Source organism: Ranitomeya imitator, chromosome 3, assembly GCF_032444005.1.
Source record: "Ranitomeya imitator isolate aRanImi1 chromosome 3, aRanImi1.pri, whole genome shotgun sequence".
Lineage (NCBI taxonomy): Eukaryota > Metazoa > Chordata > Amphibia > Anura > Dendrobatidae > Ranitomeya > Ranitomeya imitator.
The window spans coordinates 443,344,851-443,360,673 of NC_091284.1; the positions used below are offsets into that span (position 1 = coordinate 443,344,851).

At 40.3% G+C, this 15,823-nt stretch overlaps 1 protein-coding gene across 1 annotated transcript in view; it reads right to left on the reverse strand.

Moving 5' to 3' along the window:
- The window catches only part of VPS53 (VPS53 subunit of GARP complex), a 408,370-nt gene that overhangs the window by 77,118 nt on the left and 315,429 nt on the right, over positions 1-15,823 (reverse strand). The window contains exon 18 of the mRNA XM_069757361.1: positions 7,691-7,839. Coding sequence (XP_069613462.1) covers positions 7,691-7,839 — 149 coding nt within the window. The remainder of the gene's footprint in view (positions 1-7,690; positions 7,840-15,823) is intronic.

Here is a 15,823-nt window from a genome sequence, read left to right on the forward strand (position 1 = left end):
CGTACTATTCCGTCCATGTGGGGTGGGCCCTACTTCCCATGGACGGAATAGTACGCCCAGCGTGGCCGGGTGTCAGCTGACTATCGCAGCTGACATCCGGCACGGACCGCTCCTGGCACATTAACCCCCAGAACGCTGCACTCAAAGATAACTGCAGCGTTCCGGCGGCATAGGGAAGCATCGCGCAGGGAGGGGGGCTCCCTGTGTGCTTCCCTGAGACCCTCGGAGCAACGCGATGTGATCACGCTGCTCCGAGGGTCTCCTACCTGCTTGTCAGAGCAGGCGCTGGTAAGCCTGGAGCACTGCCTGTCAGATCGCTGATCTGACACAGTGCTGTGCAAAGTGTCAGATCAGCGATCTGACACTAAAGTGTGATGTCCCCCCCTGGAGCAATGTAAAAATAAAAAATAAAAAAAACATTCCTAAATAAAGAAAAAAACAAATTGTTCCAATAAATACATTTCCTTATCTAAATAAAAAAAAACAATAAAAGTACACATTTAGTATCGCCGTGTCCGTAACGACCCGTGGAAGCACCGGCCAGGTGCGAAACGGCCGTCGTTCAGCCCTCACATTCCTTTGGAATATACCCCCGTGCCATGATATTGTTGCACTAATAAAGTTACCTGCACAGAAGATTGGTGAGTGCTGCCGTACTTTCTTTATATTTAATATGCACATGCTTATGCTCTAGCGGCTTCAGCACCCGACATCTGCAGCAGACCAGCGTTAGGTCCAGGATTTGGACTGTTCATTGTGTTTCAGCTTCGGTGGTGCGGATCCCATTCTTTTTTTTTTTTTTAATAATAATATGTATGTATACACTGAAGTACCTGATGTTTATTTTTTATGTGTTTGTATAATGTTAGTTCACATTATGAGATGGGCGGGACTTGATAGTGATTGGCTCCCTGCGTGGTGTCCACACTATTTAAGACCGCCTGTTAGCCATATTTGTATGCTTGAAAAAGACCAGCATATGGTCGAAACGTTGCTTATGCTTGATGGCTGAATAAAGATTTCTTTGGATTTATACACCCGGTGGAGCGCTGTTCCTTTGTGCAGACTGTGACGTGTTACCCAGGAGGGTTCCCTGGATATGGAACGAGCGCCCGAATAAGAGAGTGCTGTCGGTCACCTACATTTGCTATTTACCCGTCCTTTAAAACTGTCCCACTAGTTAACCCCTTCAGTGAACACCATCACAAAAAAAAAACGTGGCAAAAAACAACGCTTTATTATCACACCGCCGAACAAAAAGTGGAATAACACGCGATAAAAAAAAGCATATAAATATCCATGGTACCGCTGAAAACGTCATCTTCTCCTGCAAAAAATGAGCCAGCATACAGCGTCATCAGCGAAAAAATAAAAAAGTTATAGTCCTCAGAATAAAGCGATGCAAAAATAATTATTTTTTCTATAAAATAGTTTTTATCGTATAAAAGCGCCAAAACATAAAAAAATGATATAAATGAGTTATCGCTGTAATCGTACTGACCCGAAGAATAAAATTGCTTTATCAATTTTACCAAATGCGGAACGGTATAAACGCCCCCCCCCCAAAAGAAATTCATGAATAGCTGTTTTTTGGTCATTCTGCCTCACAAAAATCGGAATAAAAAGCGATCAAAAAATGTCATGTGCCCGAAAACGGTTCCAATAAAAACATCAACTCGTCCCGCAAAAAACAAGACCTCACATGACTCTGTGGACCAAAATATGGAAAAAGTATAGCTCTCAAAATGTGGAGATGCAAAAAATATTTTTTGCAATAAAAAGCGTCTTTCGGTGTGTGACGGCTGCCAATCATAAAAATCCGCTAAAAAACCCTCTATAAAAGTAAATCAAACCCCCCTTCATCACCCCCTTAGCTAGGGAAAAATAATAAAATTAAAAAAATGTATTTATTTCCATTTTCCAATTAGGGTTAGGGCTAGGGTTGGGGCTAAAGTTAGGGTTAGGGTTGGATTACATTTACGGTTGGGATTAGGGTTAGGGGTGTGTCAGGGTTAGGGGTGTGGTTAGGGTTACCGGTGTGTTTGGGTTAGGGTTTCAGTTATAATTGGGGGGGTTTCCACTGTTTAGGCACATCAGGGGCTCTCCAAACGCGACATGGCGTCCGATCTCAATTCCAGCCAATTCTGCGTTGAAAAAGTAAAACAGTGCTCTTTCCCTTCCTCTCCCGTGTGCCCAAACTGGGGTTTACCCCAACATATGGGGTATCAGCGTACTCAGGACACATTGGACAACAACTTTTGGGGTCCAATTTCTCCTGTTACCCTTGGGAATATACAAAACTGAGGGCTAAATTATAATTTTTGTGGAAAAAAAGATTTTTTATTATCACGGCTCTGCGTTATTAACTGTAGTGAAACATTTGGGGGTTCAAAGTTCTCACAAAACATCTAGATACGTTCCTTGAGGGGTCTAGTTTCCAATATGGGGTTACTTGTGGGAGTTTCTACTGTTTAGGTACATTAGGGGCTCTGCAAATGCAATGTGACGCCTGCAGACCAATCCATCTAAGTCTGCATTCCTTCCAAACGGCGCTCCTTCCCTTCCGAGCTCTGCCATGCCCAAACGGTGGTTCCCCCCACATATGGGGTATCAGCGTACTCAGGACAAATTGGACAACAACTTTTGGGGTCCAATTTCTCCTGTTACCCTTGGGAAAATACAAAACTGGGGGCTAAAAAATAGTTTTTGTGGAAAAATGTTTTTTTTTTTAATTTTCACGGCTCTGCGTTATAAACTTCTGTGAAGCACTGGGTGGGTCAAAGTGCTTACCACACATCTAGATAAGTTCCTTAGAGGGTCTACTTTCCAAAATGGTGTCGCTTGTGGGGGGTTTCAATGTTTAGGCACATCAGGGGCTCTCCAAACGAGACTTGGAATCCTATCTCAATTCCAGTCAATTTTGCATTCAAACGTCAAACGGCGCTCCTTCCCTTCCGAGCTCTTCTGTGCGCCCAAACAGTGGTTTACCCCCACATATGGGGTATCAGCGTACTCAGGACAAATTGCACAACAACTTTTGGGGTCCACTTCCTCCTGTTACCCTTTGTAAAATAAAACAAATTGGAGCTGAATTAAATTTTTTGTGAAAAAAAATTAAATGTTCATTTTTTTTTAAACATTCCAAAAATTCCTGGGAAACACCTGAGGGGTTAATAGTCTTCTTGAATGTGGTTTTGAGCACCTTGAGGGGTGCAGTTTTTAGAATGGTGTCACACTTGGGTATTTTCTATCATATAGACCCCTCAAAGTGACTTCAAATGTGATGTAGTCCCTAAAAAAATGGTGTTGTAAAAATGAGAAATTGCTGGTCAACTTTTAACCCTTATAACTCCCTAACAAAAAAAAATTTGGGTCCCAAAATTGTGCTGATGTAAAGAAGACATGTGGGAAATGTTACTTATTAAGTATTTTGTGTGATATATCTCTGTGATTTAAGGGCATAAAAATTCAAAGTTGGAAAATTGCGAAATTTTCTAAATTTTCGCCAAATTTCCATTTATTTCACAAATAAACACAGGTAAGATCACATAAATGTTACCACTATCATAAAGTACAATATGTCACGAGAAAACAATGTCAGAATCATCAGGATCCGTTGAAGCGTTCCAGAGTTATAACCTGATAAAGGGACAGTGGTCAGAATGGTAAAAATTGGCCCGGTCATTAACGTGCAAACCACCCTTGGGGGTAAAGGGGTTAATTATTGTATCGCTAACGTTGTTACTTATGACTTTTGTGTTTGAAACTGTTAAGCTGTAAAGCGCTGTGGAATATGTTGGCGCTATATAAATAAAGATTATTATTTAATATTCCTAATGACTGCATTTTATACAGAAACTTCCAAGGGCCTGCCATTCAGAAGCATAAGATAAAAGAGAGCTCATTAGAAAGAAAACCAATTACAGTCTATGCCTAAGAAGATAGCAAGAAATTGTGCCTCACATTATACCTTGAGAAACATGAATTCTAAAGAAAGCTTAAGATACATTTACCGTAAATAGCAGACCATTAGAATCCTCATAGGGTATATCTAAAAAAAAGTCTTACAATGTAATAAAAAGTCTTTGTTCAGAGCCCCACAAAAGCCATGTGGTTCATCACTTATAGCCATTCCATGAAGAAATAGGCGCTGAGAAGGTGTGCATAGTAGCAATCTGAAGGAACTTGTGTTTTTCCTGGTTTAAAGCTCTATTAGGCTACGTTCACATTTGCGTTGTGCGGCGCAGAGTCGGTGACGCAACGCACAACGCATGTAAAACGCATGCACAACGCAGCGTTTTGTGACGCATGCGTTCATTTTTTGCATGATTTTTGGCGCAGAAAAAACTGCATCATGCAGCGTCCTCTGCGCCCTGACAGTTGCGCCAAAATGACGCATGCGTCACAAAACGCAAGACAACGCATGTCCATGCGCCCCCCCATGTTAAATATAGGGGCGCATGATGCATGCGTCGCCGACGCTGCGCCGCACAACGCTAATGTGAACGTAGCCTTAAGCGTGTAAGAGGCTCCATTCCAAAACACTATTCACCCTTGATAACCCCTTTATATTAAACTGTGGAACATTTTAACTTCAGTTATGTGAACAGAGCCTCATATAGCAAAGTTTTCATTTGTTGTTTTTTAAGGCAAAAAAACTAGAGGAAAACTAGATGAAGTGAACACACTTACATTTATTTTGTTAATATCTTATATTTTATTTAATAAAAGTGCATGCCAATTCATTACAAATCAGGTATGCAGTCCTAGCCTATTTTTTGTATACCAAATAAATCTGAGTGTATATGAATTAAGTGCAACTAACTCCATATTAAATGCAAACTGCGATTCCAGTGTAAGAAAGGAAATAAAAGTGAATATAAACCAACAGTCTACACAGAGAATAGCCTTGTTTTAATGAAAATTTGTGAACACTGTATTATCTTGGTCCTCTGTATACACAAAAGAATGATTGTTATAAGACAAAATAAACAATATAAAAGATCCAAAGAGAATGGCTTAATTCTAGGAACTTGGTCGTGGGACAAAGCATAAATAACTAAAGGAAATGTGGAGCTTGCCCATACTGCTGGAAAGGCTGCACAAGCCAGGTGTCTAAATAAGTCCTGAAGGGTAACCTATAAGCCTAGCCAAGAACAGCGGGAGATTACTCAGCAATCAGCCTGTTCATTTATTAGGGGAAAAATAGCAGAAGGGGATAAGCTTGACTAGCAAATATCAATACGAACACTTAAGAACGAGCATTTAGACATAGAATCACTTGAGGTTAGAAAGAATAAAACAAAATTGAATTTTACCTTAAATGTCTATCTACTTTAATAAACTAAATAACTTTTCTAATATACTTAAAAAAAAATTCCCTACCGTTCCCTCTGCATCTTCCGTTTTTTTTTTTTTACATTTCTGTTCTAATAACGTGTCGTTTCAGAATCAGCAGTGTATGTTAGCATACTGAAACAGGAGGCCACCAGGGGATTGGGATTATGATCACTGTCGCAGCTGCTGAAATACGAGGTCATCAGTGAAGTCAGTTTCAGGGGCCGGACTAGTCCCTGCTGTACAGAGCATGCACCCATTATTAAAACACTTGCTCAGTATGTGCAGTGACAGTGCGCTTCCTTGCTTTGTCTAAAAAGAAGTGACGAGCCAGCAAGAGTGCGCACTGTCAGTGCGCATTGATAAGGAGAGAATGTGCAAAGCAGGGAGAGCAAAGACCAGTCTAGTCCTCAAAACGGACATCTCTAATGATGTCCCGTTTCAGTGCAGGTCTGTTTCTGGGGTTGTCTCCCTGCTTGTTGAGTACTCGCTTTTTCAATGCACACTGACAGTGCGCTCTCTTGCTGACTTGCGGCGAGTGAGCGCAGTCCCTGCGCATCTAAAGGATTATAGCACTATGAGCAGGGAGCGCATACTGAGAATGCATTGGAATTCAACAGCCGACGCATGCTCTGTAGAGCAGGGACTAAGCCAGCCCCGAAAAAGACGTCACAGATGATGCTGGCCACAGTGACGCCCCCTCCTGATGACATCTCATTTGAATATCCCAGCATACACTGGGGATACTTAAAAAGTCATTGGAACAGAAGATAAAAAAAACAAGGAAGATAAAGTACAGATGGAACAGCAAGGGATTTTCAATTGAAGCAAATTAGAAAAGTGATTAGATTATTAAATTAGATAGACATTTAGGATGAAACTCAACTTTGGATTCAGACCACCCCTTTAAGGCTCTGTCCACACTCTGAATTCCGAAATCCCACAATGGACAGCATCTGCAAATAGTCTGAATGCTCTCCATGTGTTGTGTAGTTTTCCTCCAGGTACTCCAAAGACATACTGATAGGAAATTTGGATTATGAGCCCCAATGGGGACAGTGATGATAGTGTCTGTAAAGTGATGGGGAAAATGATAGAAACATATATGCAAGCAAAACAAATAAATATAATAAACATACACTACCAACAGAAGGCTTCTACACAAGCCACTGTAGACAAATTACACCTCTCTGGCCTCATTTATAAGGGGTTGTCTAGTATTGGACAATCCCTTTTAGAGTTACTTCGAAATAAAATACCGTATTTGCAAGTGCAATACAACCATATACTTGTAAAAAAGAACATTGGAGACAAAAAAAAATCCTGGCTGATTGGTAAAGGCTGTGACGGTTTGGGCTTATGCTGATGAATGTCGGCAGAGGGTCCCTGTTAGAACGCAGGAGGGGCATACCACTGGGATCATGGTGCTCCTGAATACTTCTGCAGTTTGGACACATAGGTGCAGATGTTGGGTTAACTTACAATGAATGTCAAATATTGAATGCAATTTTTTACCATTTTTTTTTAATATCTAAATAGGCTCCAAATTGCGCTCAGGTTATTTTATGGTCTTAGTAGTAAAAAAAGATTAGCTAGTAAAGCAATATTTGCAGTTCCACATTAATTTTTACATCTTTAATATCCCGCTGTGTTTACAGCTTAGTATGTAATAGCATAATGCATTAGTGTAACAGCTCGTGCTTTTAGGCATTCCGCATACTCAGAACCCACCCAGAGAGACACTTTGAAGATTATATGAGGGAACTGTACATATAGAAATTCCTCCCGTAAATTGGCAAAGTAAGGCACCTGCAGATGTCATCAGAAATCCATTGGCTGCGGTTTATGATAACCTGTATTTTCTCAGTGTTAATAAGATGTAGGCTATTGCAAAACCCATGGGGAGAGCATGACAGCCCAAGTAAGCAGTGGTTAAGCCATTCTTGGGCAGGACGGCAAGGACCCAGCAACATAATACCTTTTAATATTATTCTAAAGCAAGCTGCCAGGAAAATCAAATTGTATCAACAAACAAAAACAAATGGAGAAAAACTAAAACCCTTCATTTGGACAAAAGCTCCTAGCAAAGAAAGCATTTACATATATTTAAAATACCAAATTGGTATTCTTGGCACAATTCTTGATCCACTTATTTTATCCATTGATGTTGTGTTCTGAAGGGCCAGCCTCAGACTTAACTACAGCCTTCCCGCTATGGTAATAAAACCCTAAAAACCACAGAGAACTTGTTTCTAGCAATTCTGCTAGAAAGAAAATAACTTACATGTTGTAATCTATCAAGTAAGAAATAATGGCCGCATTCATCGAGTCAATCAAACCTTTAGTAACTCACTTGGCAAATTTGATGCAGAACTGAGTGAAGTATTTTCGGGTAGACGCCAAGTTATCTCGAATAATGGGGACGTTCTGCTTCACATGTAGGATTATTGAAGTAACGTAGGGACTTTGGTCACCAACATGCTCCACATTCTGCCACTGCATCTGTACAACACAAAATACAAGATCAGAAATCCCTATACAATACAAACTTTAGGAAACGTGGCGGTGAAGTAACATGGGCAACGCTATACTAAGAGGGACTAATCAATGAAGGATTTTATCTAGAGATGCATTGTTACACCTTAACGTTTCCAAACCAAAATGATGATGCTTTCCTTACATTTTGGCTTGACAAAGGCTGTGTTGTGGCCAAAACATTTTTTTAAATTTATTTTGATTAATAAATAATTAACTATGGGATTACTCTAGAGCATTGGATACATTTCTTTGTGAAGCTATTCGATGTTAGGTCATCATTGTTGAGGGCTGTTATCTAAAGTTCTGAAAATTTGTGTTTTTGTGTTTATGATGGATTTCATGGCTGCACTTGAAGAGAACTTCAAGGTTCTACTACGGACCTTCATGTCTAAAAGTAATGATGGACGTGTGTCTCTAATTGAATGGTCCCTGCTATATTCTAGCTTAGAGCAGTTGTGTCTCAACACTGTCCACCTGCAGGTCGCAAACACTTTCTCAAGAGCAAGGATTTTGCAAATGTACTCTTGATGAAATATACCTGTTAATTGGTAGCCATTCCAGGTGACTAACAATATAGAATAGGCTCCAGCTCAGAAAAGAATAAAATTCCAAACTTTAATAAAGCACGTTTAAAATCATGCCGAATTCATAAAAAATGTACAAACATCAGCATGCATCACCTACGAGTGTCTGATGCATAAAGAAACCTTAATTATGGTGAACAGTGAGTGCATTACCAGTGCAACTGAAATAGTTTAACGCTTTGGTGAACACACTGGTATGACATGTATGACATGAAAATTAACAAATAATAATTTTTAATAATAATCTTAATTTTTATATAGCGCTAGCATATTCCGCAGCGCTTTACAGTTTGCCCGTTAGGGCTCACAATCTAAATTCCCTATCAGTAGGTCTTTGGAGTGTGGGAGGAAACGGGAGAACCCGGAGGAAACCCACGCAAACACGGGGAGAACATACAAACTCCTTGCAGATGTTGTCCTTGCCCTTCACTAAACCTTAACAAAGCTAAATAATAGAAAGATTAAATAAAAAAAAAAAATAGGATTGCAATAAAGAGAGAAGGGACAATGTTTTTGGGTGTTTAAATTGAAAAGAGCACTGCAATGACATTTTAGTTCAGCAACAGTAATAATAGCTAGCTATGCAAAAAGATCACAAAGACCATTACCATAGAAATAGCTATGCATATAACTGCTGAACATAGAACAAAAAAAAATGAAATAAAATGAAGTAAACAATTACAAAAAACTGCAAACACATTCAGTGGGTACGGAAAGTATTTAGAACCCTTTACATTTTTCACTGTTTGTTTCATTGCAGCCATTGGGTAAATTCAAAAAAGTTCATTTTTTTTCTAATTAACCCCTTCATGACCATGGGATTTTCCGCTTTTCCGTGTGTTTTTTCGCTCCCCTCCTTCCCAGAGCCATAATTTTTTTATTTTTCCGTCAATTTGGCCATGTGAGGGCTTATTTTTTGCAAAACAAGTTGTACTTTTGAACGACATCATTGGTTTTAGCATGTCGTGTACTAGAAAACGGGAAAAAAATTCCAAGTGCGGTGAAATTGCAAAAAAAGTGCAATCCCACACTTGTTTTTTGTTTGGCTTTTTTGCTAGGTTCACTATGCTAAATGCTAAAACTGACCCACCATTATGATTCTCCAGTTCATTACGAGTTCAAACATGTCTAGATTATTTTTTATCTAAGTGGTGAAAAAAAATCCAAACTTTACTAAAAAAAAAAAAAAAATTTGCACCATTTTCCGATACCCGTAGCGTCTCCATATTTCATGATCTGGGGTTGGTTGAAGGCTTATTTTTTGCGTGCTGAGCTGGCGTTTTTAATGATACCATTTTGGTGCAGATATGTTCTTTTGATCGCCCGTTATTGCATTTTAATGCAATGTCGCAGCGACCAAAAAAACAAAATTCTGGCGTTTTGTATTTTTTTCTCGCTACGCTGTTTAGCGATTAGGTTAATGCTTTTTTTATTGATAGATCGGGCGATTCTGAATGCGGCGATACCAAATATGTGTAGGTTTGATTTTTTTTTTTAATTGATTTATTTTGAATGGGGCAAAAGGGGGGTGATTTAAACTTTTATATTTTTTTTAATTTTTTTCACATTTTTTTTTACTTTTGCCATGCTTCAATAGCCTCCATAGGAGGCTTGAAGCTGGCACAACTCGATCGCATCTGCTACATAGCAGCGATCATCAGAAATGCAGGTGTGCTATGAGTGCCGACCACAGGGTGGTGCTCACAGCTACCGGGGATCAGTAACCATAGAGGTCTCAAGGACCTCTATGGTTACTATACAGAAGCATCGCTGACCCCCAATCATGTGACGGGGGTCAGCGATGCGCTCATTTCCGGCCGCCCGGCCGGAAGCGCCGGTTAAGTGCCGCTGTCAGCGTTTGACAGCGGCATTTAACTAGTGAATAGCGGCGGGTGAATCGCGATTTCACCCACCGCTATTGCGGGCACATGTCAGCTGTTCAAAACAGCTGACATGTCCCGGCTTTGATGCGGGCTCACCGACGGAGCCCGCATCAAAGCGGGGGTTCTGACCTCGGACGTACTATCCCGTCCGAGTTCAGAAAGGGGTTAATGTACACACTGCACCCCATCTTGATTGAAAAAAAACAGAAATGTGGTAATTTTTGCAAATTTATGAAAAAAGAAAAACTGAAATATCACATGGTCATAAGTATTCAGACCCTTTCAATATGGAGTAGAAGCACCCTTTTGAGCCATGAGTCTTCTTGGGAATAATGCAACAAGTTTTTCACACCTGGATATGGGGATCTTCTGCCATTCTTCCTTGCAGATCCTCTCCAGTTCCGTCAGGTTGGATGGTGAACGTGGGTGGACAGCCATTTACAGGTCTCTCCAGAGATGGGGTTTAGGTCAGGGCTCTGTCTGGGCCAGTCAAGAATGGTCTCAGAGTTGTTCTTAAGCCACTCCTTTGTTATTTTAGCCGTGTGCTTAGGGTCATTTTCTTGTTGGAAGGTGAACCTTCGGCCAAGTTTGAGGTCCAGAGCACTCTGGTAGAGGTTTTCATCCAGGATATCTCTGTACTTGGCTGCATTCATGGTTCATTCAACGAGTCGTCTTGTTCCTGCAGCTGAAAAACACCCCATAGAAAGATGCTGCCACCACTATATTTCACTGTTGGGATTGTATTGGGCAGGTGATGAGCAGTGCTTGGTTTTCTCCACACACCGCTTAGAATGATCACCAAAAAGGTCTATCTTCGTCTCATCAGACCAAAGAATCTTATTTCACATAGTCTGGGAGTCCTTCTTGTGTTTTTTTTTTTAGCAAACTCTATGCAGGCTTTCATATGTCTTGCACTGAGGAGAGGCTTCCGTCGGACCACTCTGCCACAAAGGCCCGACTGGTAGAGGGCTGCAATGATAGTTGACTTTGTGGAACTTTCTCCCATCTCCCTACTGCATCTCTGGAGCTTAGCCACAGTGATCTTGGGGTTCTTCTTTACCTCTCTCACCAAGGCTCTTCTCCCACATTTGCTCAGTTTGGATGGACAGCCAGGTCTAGGAAGACTTCTGGTGGTCACAAACTTCTTCCATTTAAGGATTATGGTGGCCACAGTGCTCTTAGAAACCTTGAGTACTGCAGAAATTCTGTTGTAACCTTGGCCAGATCTGTGCCTTGCCACAATTTTGTCTCTGGGCTCCTTGACCAGTACCTTTGACCACATAATTCTCATTTGGTCTGATAATGGTGGGCGGCACGGTGGCGCAGTGTGGGCGGCACGGTGGCGCAGTGGTTAGCACAGCAGCCTTGCAGCGCTGGGGTCCTGGGTTCTAATCCCATCCAGGACAACATCTGCAAAGAGTTTGTATGTTCTCTCCGTGTTTGCGTGGGTTTCCTCCGGGCACTCCGGTTTCCTCCCACATTCCAAAGACATACTGATAGGGATTCTAGATTGTGAGCCCCATCGGGGACAGTGATGATAATGTGTGCAAAACTGTAAAGCGCTGCGGAATATGTTAGCGCTATATAAAAATAAAGATTATTATTATTATTATAATGTGTGCAGAACTGTAAAGTGCTGTGGAATATTATCGCTATATAAAAATAAAGATTATTATTACTTGCACTGTGAGCTGTGAGGTCTTATATAGACAGGTGTGTGCCTTTCAAAATCAAGTCCTATCAGTTTAATTAAACACAGCTGGCCTCCAATGAAGGAGTAGAACCACCTCAAGGAGGATCACAAGGAAATGGACAGCATGTGACTTAAATATGAGTGTCTGAGCAAAGGGTCTGAATACTTATGACCATGTGATATTACATGTTTTTTTTTTAATTAAATTTGCAAACATTTCTATATTTCAGTTATTTTTTTCAGTCAAGGTGGGATCCTGAGTGTACATTAATGTGAAAAAATGAACTTTTTTGAATTTACCAAAGGGCTGCAATGAAACAGTGAAAAATTTAAAGGGGTCTGAATACTTTCCGTACCAACTGTAAGTGATACAGAACAGTTGAAATGGGAAAAATTATACAAATTTCAGTGTACATTAGCAAAAGAAAGTGCTGCATTTAATAGTGTAACATAATGTATTTACATAAATTAAAAAACAAAGAAGTGTGGTACATTTTTCAATTAAATACCAGAGTTCCCTATGGACCTAAATATTATGTTATACCATACACAGGTGTGTCACAGACTTTTATACCATTGGGAAGTGAAGAAAAAAATAATTAAAATTTTTACCACCATTTTCACACTGGGAAATGGGTAAAATGGCAGCAGAATTTGTCCCACAATTCCTACTGAATACAGAAATACCTCATATGTGGCTGTACTGTACTACTTAGCCATACGGAGTGAGAGCACTATTTGCCTCCTGGAGTGCAGATTTTCCTAGAATAGTTTGCGGATTCCATATAAAGAGCCTTTAAGTGCTAGAAAAGCAGAATCCCCCTCAAGTGACCACATTTTGGAAATTATAACCCTTTGGGAATTTATCTACAGGTGTAGTGACGATTTTGACTCAATGGGTGTTTTCCAGAAACAAGCAGCAGTGGAGGTTGCAGAGTGAAAATTGCAAACTGTCGTTGTAGTGACCAGTACGCAGTAGTGATCAGTATGCTGCTCTCACCAGTAGATTATGCCCAGCTCATGCTTCTGTCGACACGCACCTGTAAATTAGGCGGGCTCTCATTACTATAGAAATGCCAAAATGTGGGTGCTATATGTGGTTTAGACACACTTGGGCTCAGAAGCGGGGGGTGGGGGGGGGGTTAATTTGGATTTGGGAGCGGAGAATTTGCTGAATTTCTTTTAGGGAGCAAGGAGTCATTTAGCTTTTTAGCTTTTCCAGATCCTTTGTACTACCAGTAAGGTGGAAGACCCCTATATTTCCATTAACAGATGACAGATCTGAGTGGGGCTTGCTTTTTTTTGTGGATTGAGTTGAAGATTTCAATGGGAACATTTTGCATAAAGTTTGGGATCACATTTATCTGGCGCTCTACGCTGAGCACTTACTTTGAGCTTTCCATCTAAATCTCCGAGTGACATGACAGATGAAACCCCTGAGGAATCCATTCACTATGAGGCAGATTTACTCAGGACTTCATCTGGCCTCTGTTCAGTGGTGTCCTTTTCAGATTAGCACAAAACTGTGGCCAATGTCAATATTATGCAATCCTAAAAAGACGGACACCGCCGGATAACAGGTCCTATGGCGTCCACACTGCCTCATTATAGGGAATTTTCCGCCAGTGGTTCTGTCTGAATCACGTATTTCAGAGATTTACTTGGAAACCCTGGTGTAAACACTCTTCAAAGAGCACAAGATAAATGTCCCTGGGCTTTACTGCAATCTTTGGGAGGTAAAATGAAAAAATTAACAGCATGTGTAGAATTGGACAGAGTCATGTGAGTGCTTGATTTTTGCGTGACGAGCTTATGTTTTTATTGGTACCATTTTCAGGCATATGACAATTTTTGATCGCTTTCTATTCTGATTTTTGGGAGACAGAATGAACAAAAACCAGCAGTTAAGGAAATGTTTTTTTTATTTTTTATTTCTTTTTATACTGTTCCGCATGTGGTAAAATTTGTAAGACTGTTTTATTCTTCGGGTCAGTACGATTACAGAGTTACCTCATTTTTATGTTTTGGCGCTTCTACACAAAAATTATTTTATTTAAAAAAAATTATTTTGGCATTGCGTTATTCTGAGAGATATAACTTTTTCTGCTGACGGATCTGTGTGGCGGCTTGATTTTTGCGAGACAAAATGACATTTTCAGCGGTACCATTTTTATTTACATCTTTTTTTACTGCACTTTTTGTTTGGCGGTATGATAATAAAGCATTGTTTCTTGCCTCTTTTATTACAGTGTTCACTGAAGGGGTTAACTAGTGGGACAGATTTATAGAGCGGGTCGTTACGGACGTGATAATACCAAATATGTGTATTTTTATAGTTTTTTTTTTAATTTACATAAATGTATTTATAGGAAAAATATTTATTTATTTCATTGGGTATTTTTTTTTAAATATTTTTACACTTTGTAAATTTTTTATTTTTAAGTTTTCTACATTTTCTCAGAATGGGACATTACTATATTACTTCAGATCGCTGATCTGACACTCTGCACTGCAGAGTATCAGACCAGGATCTGACAAGCAGGGAAGGAGACATACCAGAGCCTGCCCTCAGCAGCCGCTCACAAGCTACCTTCCCTGCAAGATCCGAAAGGACTCCGTGGCCATCTTGGTGCCGAGGGTCTCCATGGAGACCATCAGGACAACGATATCACATCACATTGTCCTGAAGGAAGCGCGCAGGGAGCCCCCTCCCTGTGCGATGCCCCTCTATGTTGCTGTCACTACTAACAGCGGCATCAGAGGGGTTAAATGCCCATAATCGATTCTAGCACCGATCGTGGGCGTTGATGTGTGGTGTCATTTGTCACATACAGCTGGCTCCCGCACCCGATCGTCGCGGCAAAGCGTGAGGCCGCTCCGTACTAGTACTGCTGTCTGCGGGAGCGCATCTCATGAAAAACACTACTACTACTAGTACGGCGCATGTCGGGAAGGGGTTAAAGACAAAGAAAGATCATACCAAATAATTAGATTTAAACTTTGCTTTTGTTCTTTAACTTTGCATTTTGTTAATTGATACAACTAATATTTCTATTTTATCGCTTTTTTTGTATTTTGCAGCAATTTCGACACAGTTACCTAAACCTTTCTGCACAATACTGTACATACATAAATTAAAATTAGCTAACTTTTTACTTAAGTTCTCAAGAATACTCATTTTTAAATGCCTTATTAGGGCATGTATGCATCGTTGAAAGGGTGCCCCATTACACTGTTACTCTTGCAGGCCTGGTCACGTATTATATGGTTGGCTATTAATGTGAGTGGAAGGCATATAACACTACATTTTCCCTGTGGTAGCCATAGGAGAGGAAATGAATAAGATCATTGCTAGATTTCTAAAAAGAATGGGCCTGAGAGCTTTATCACTATAAACAGCCAAAAACAATATATCTTCAATTTTTCTTCTACAAGAGCAGGCATTACAACTCTTTTGTATCACCTTAAGGGCATGTGCATGACAAAAATGTATCTACTGAAGACCAGACTATACGGATTACTGAAGACCAGACTATACAGAATCCATGTGAATAAAGGTAGGACAGAAGGATGACAAAATGGCCCGACCTCTGTGCTGATAGTAAAGGAAGGACATACACAGGCAGATGGGGCAACATGGAAAGGAGAACACGGACATGGATTGTACCGCTCTCTGTATTTACCCCCTCTTCCTAAAATCGATTTTTAATACAAGTATAAATCAAATAGAGGTTTACACTCTTTGATGACACACTATAACCATGCCAGTAAATAATCTCAGGTCTCTG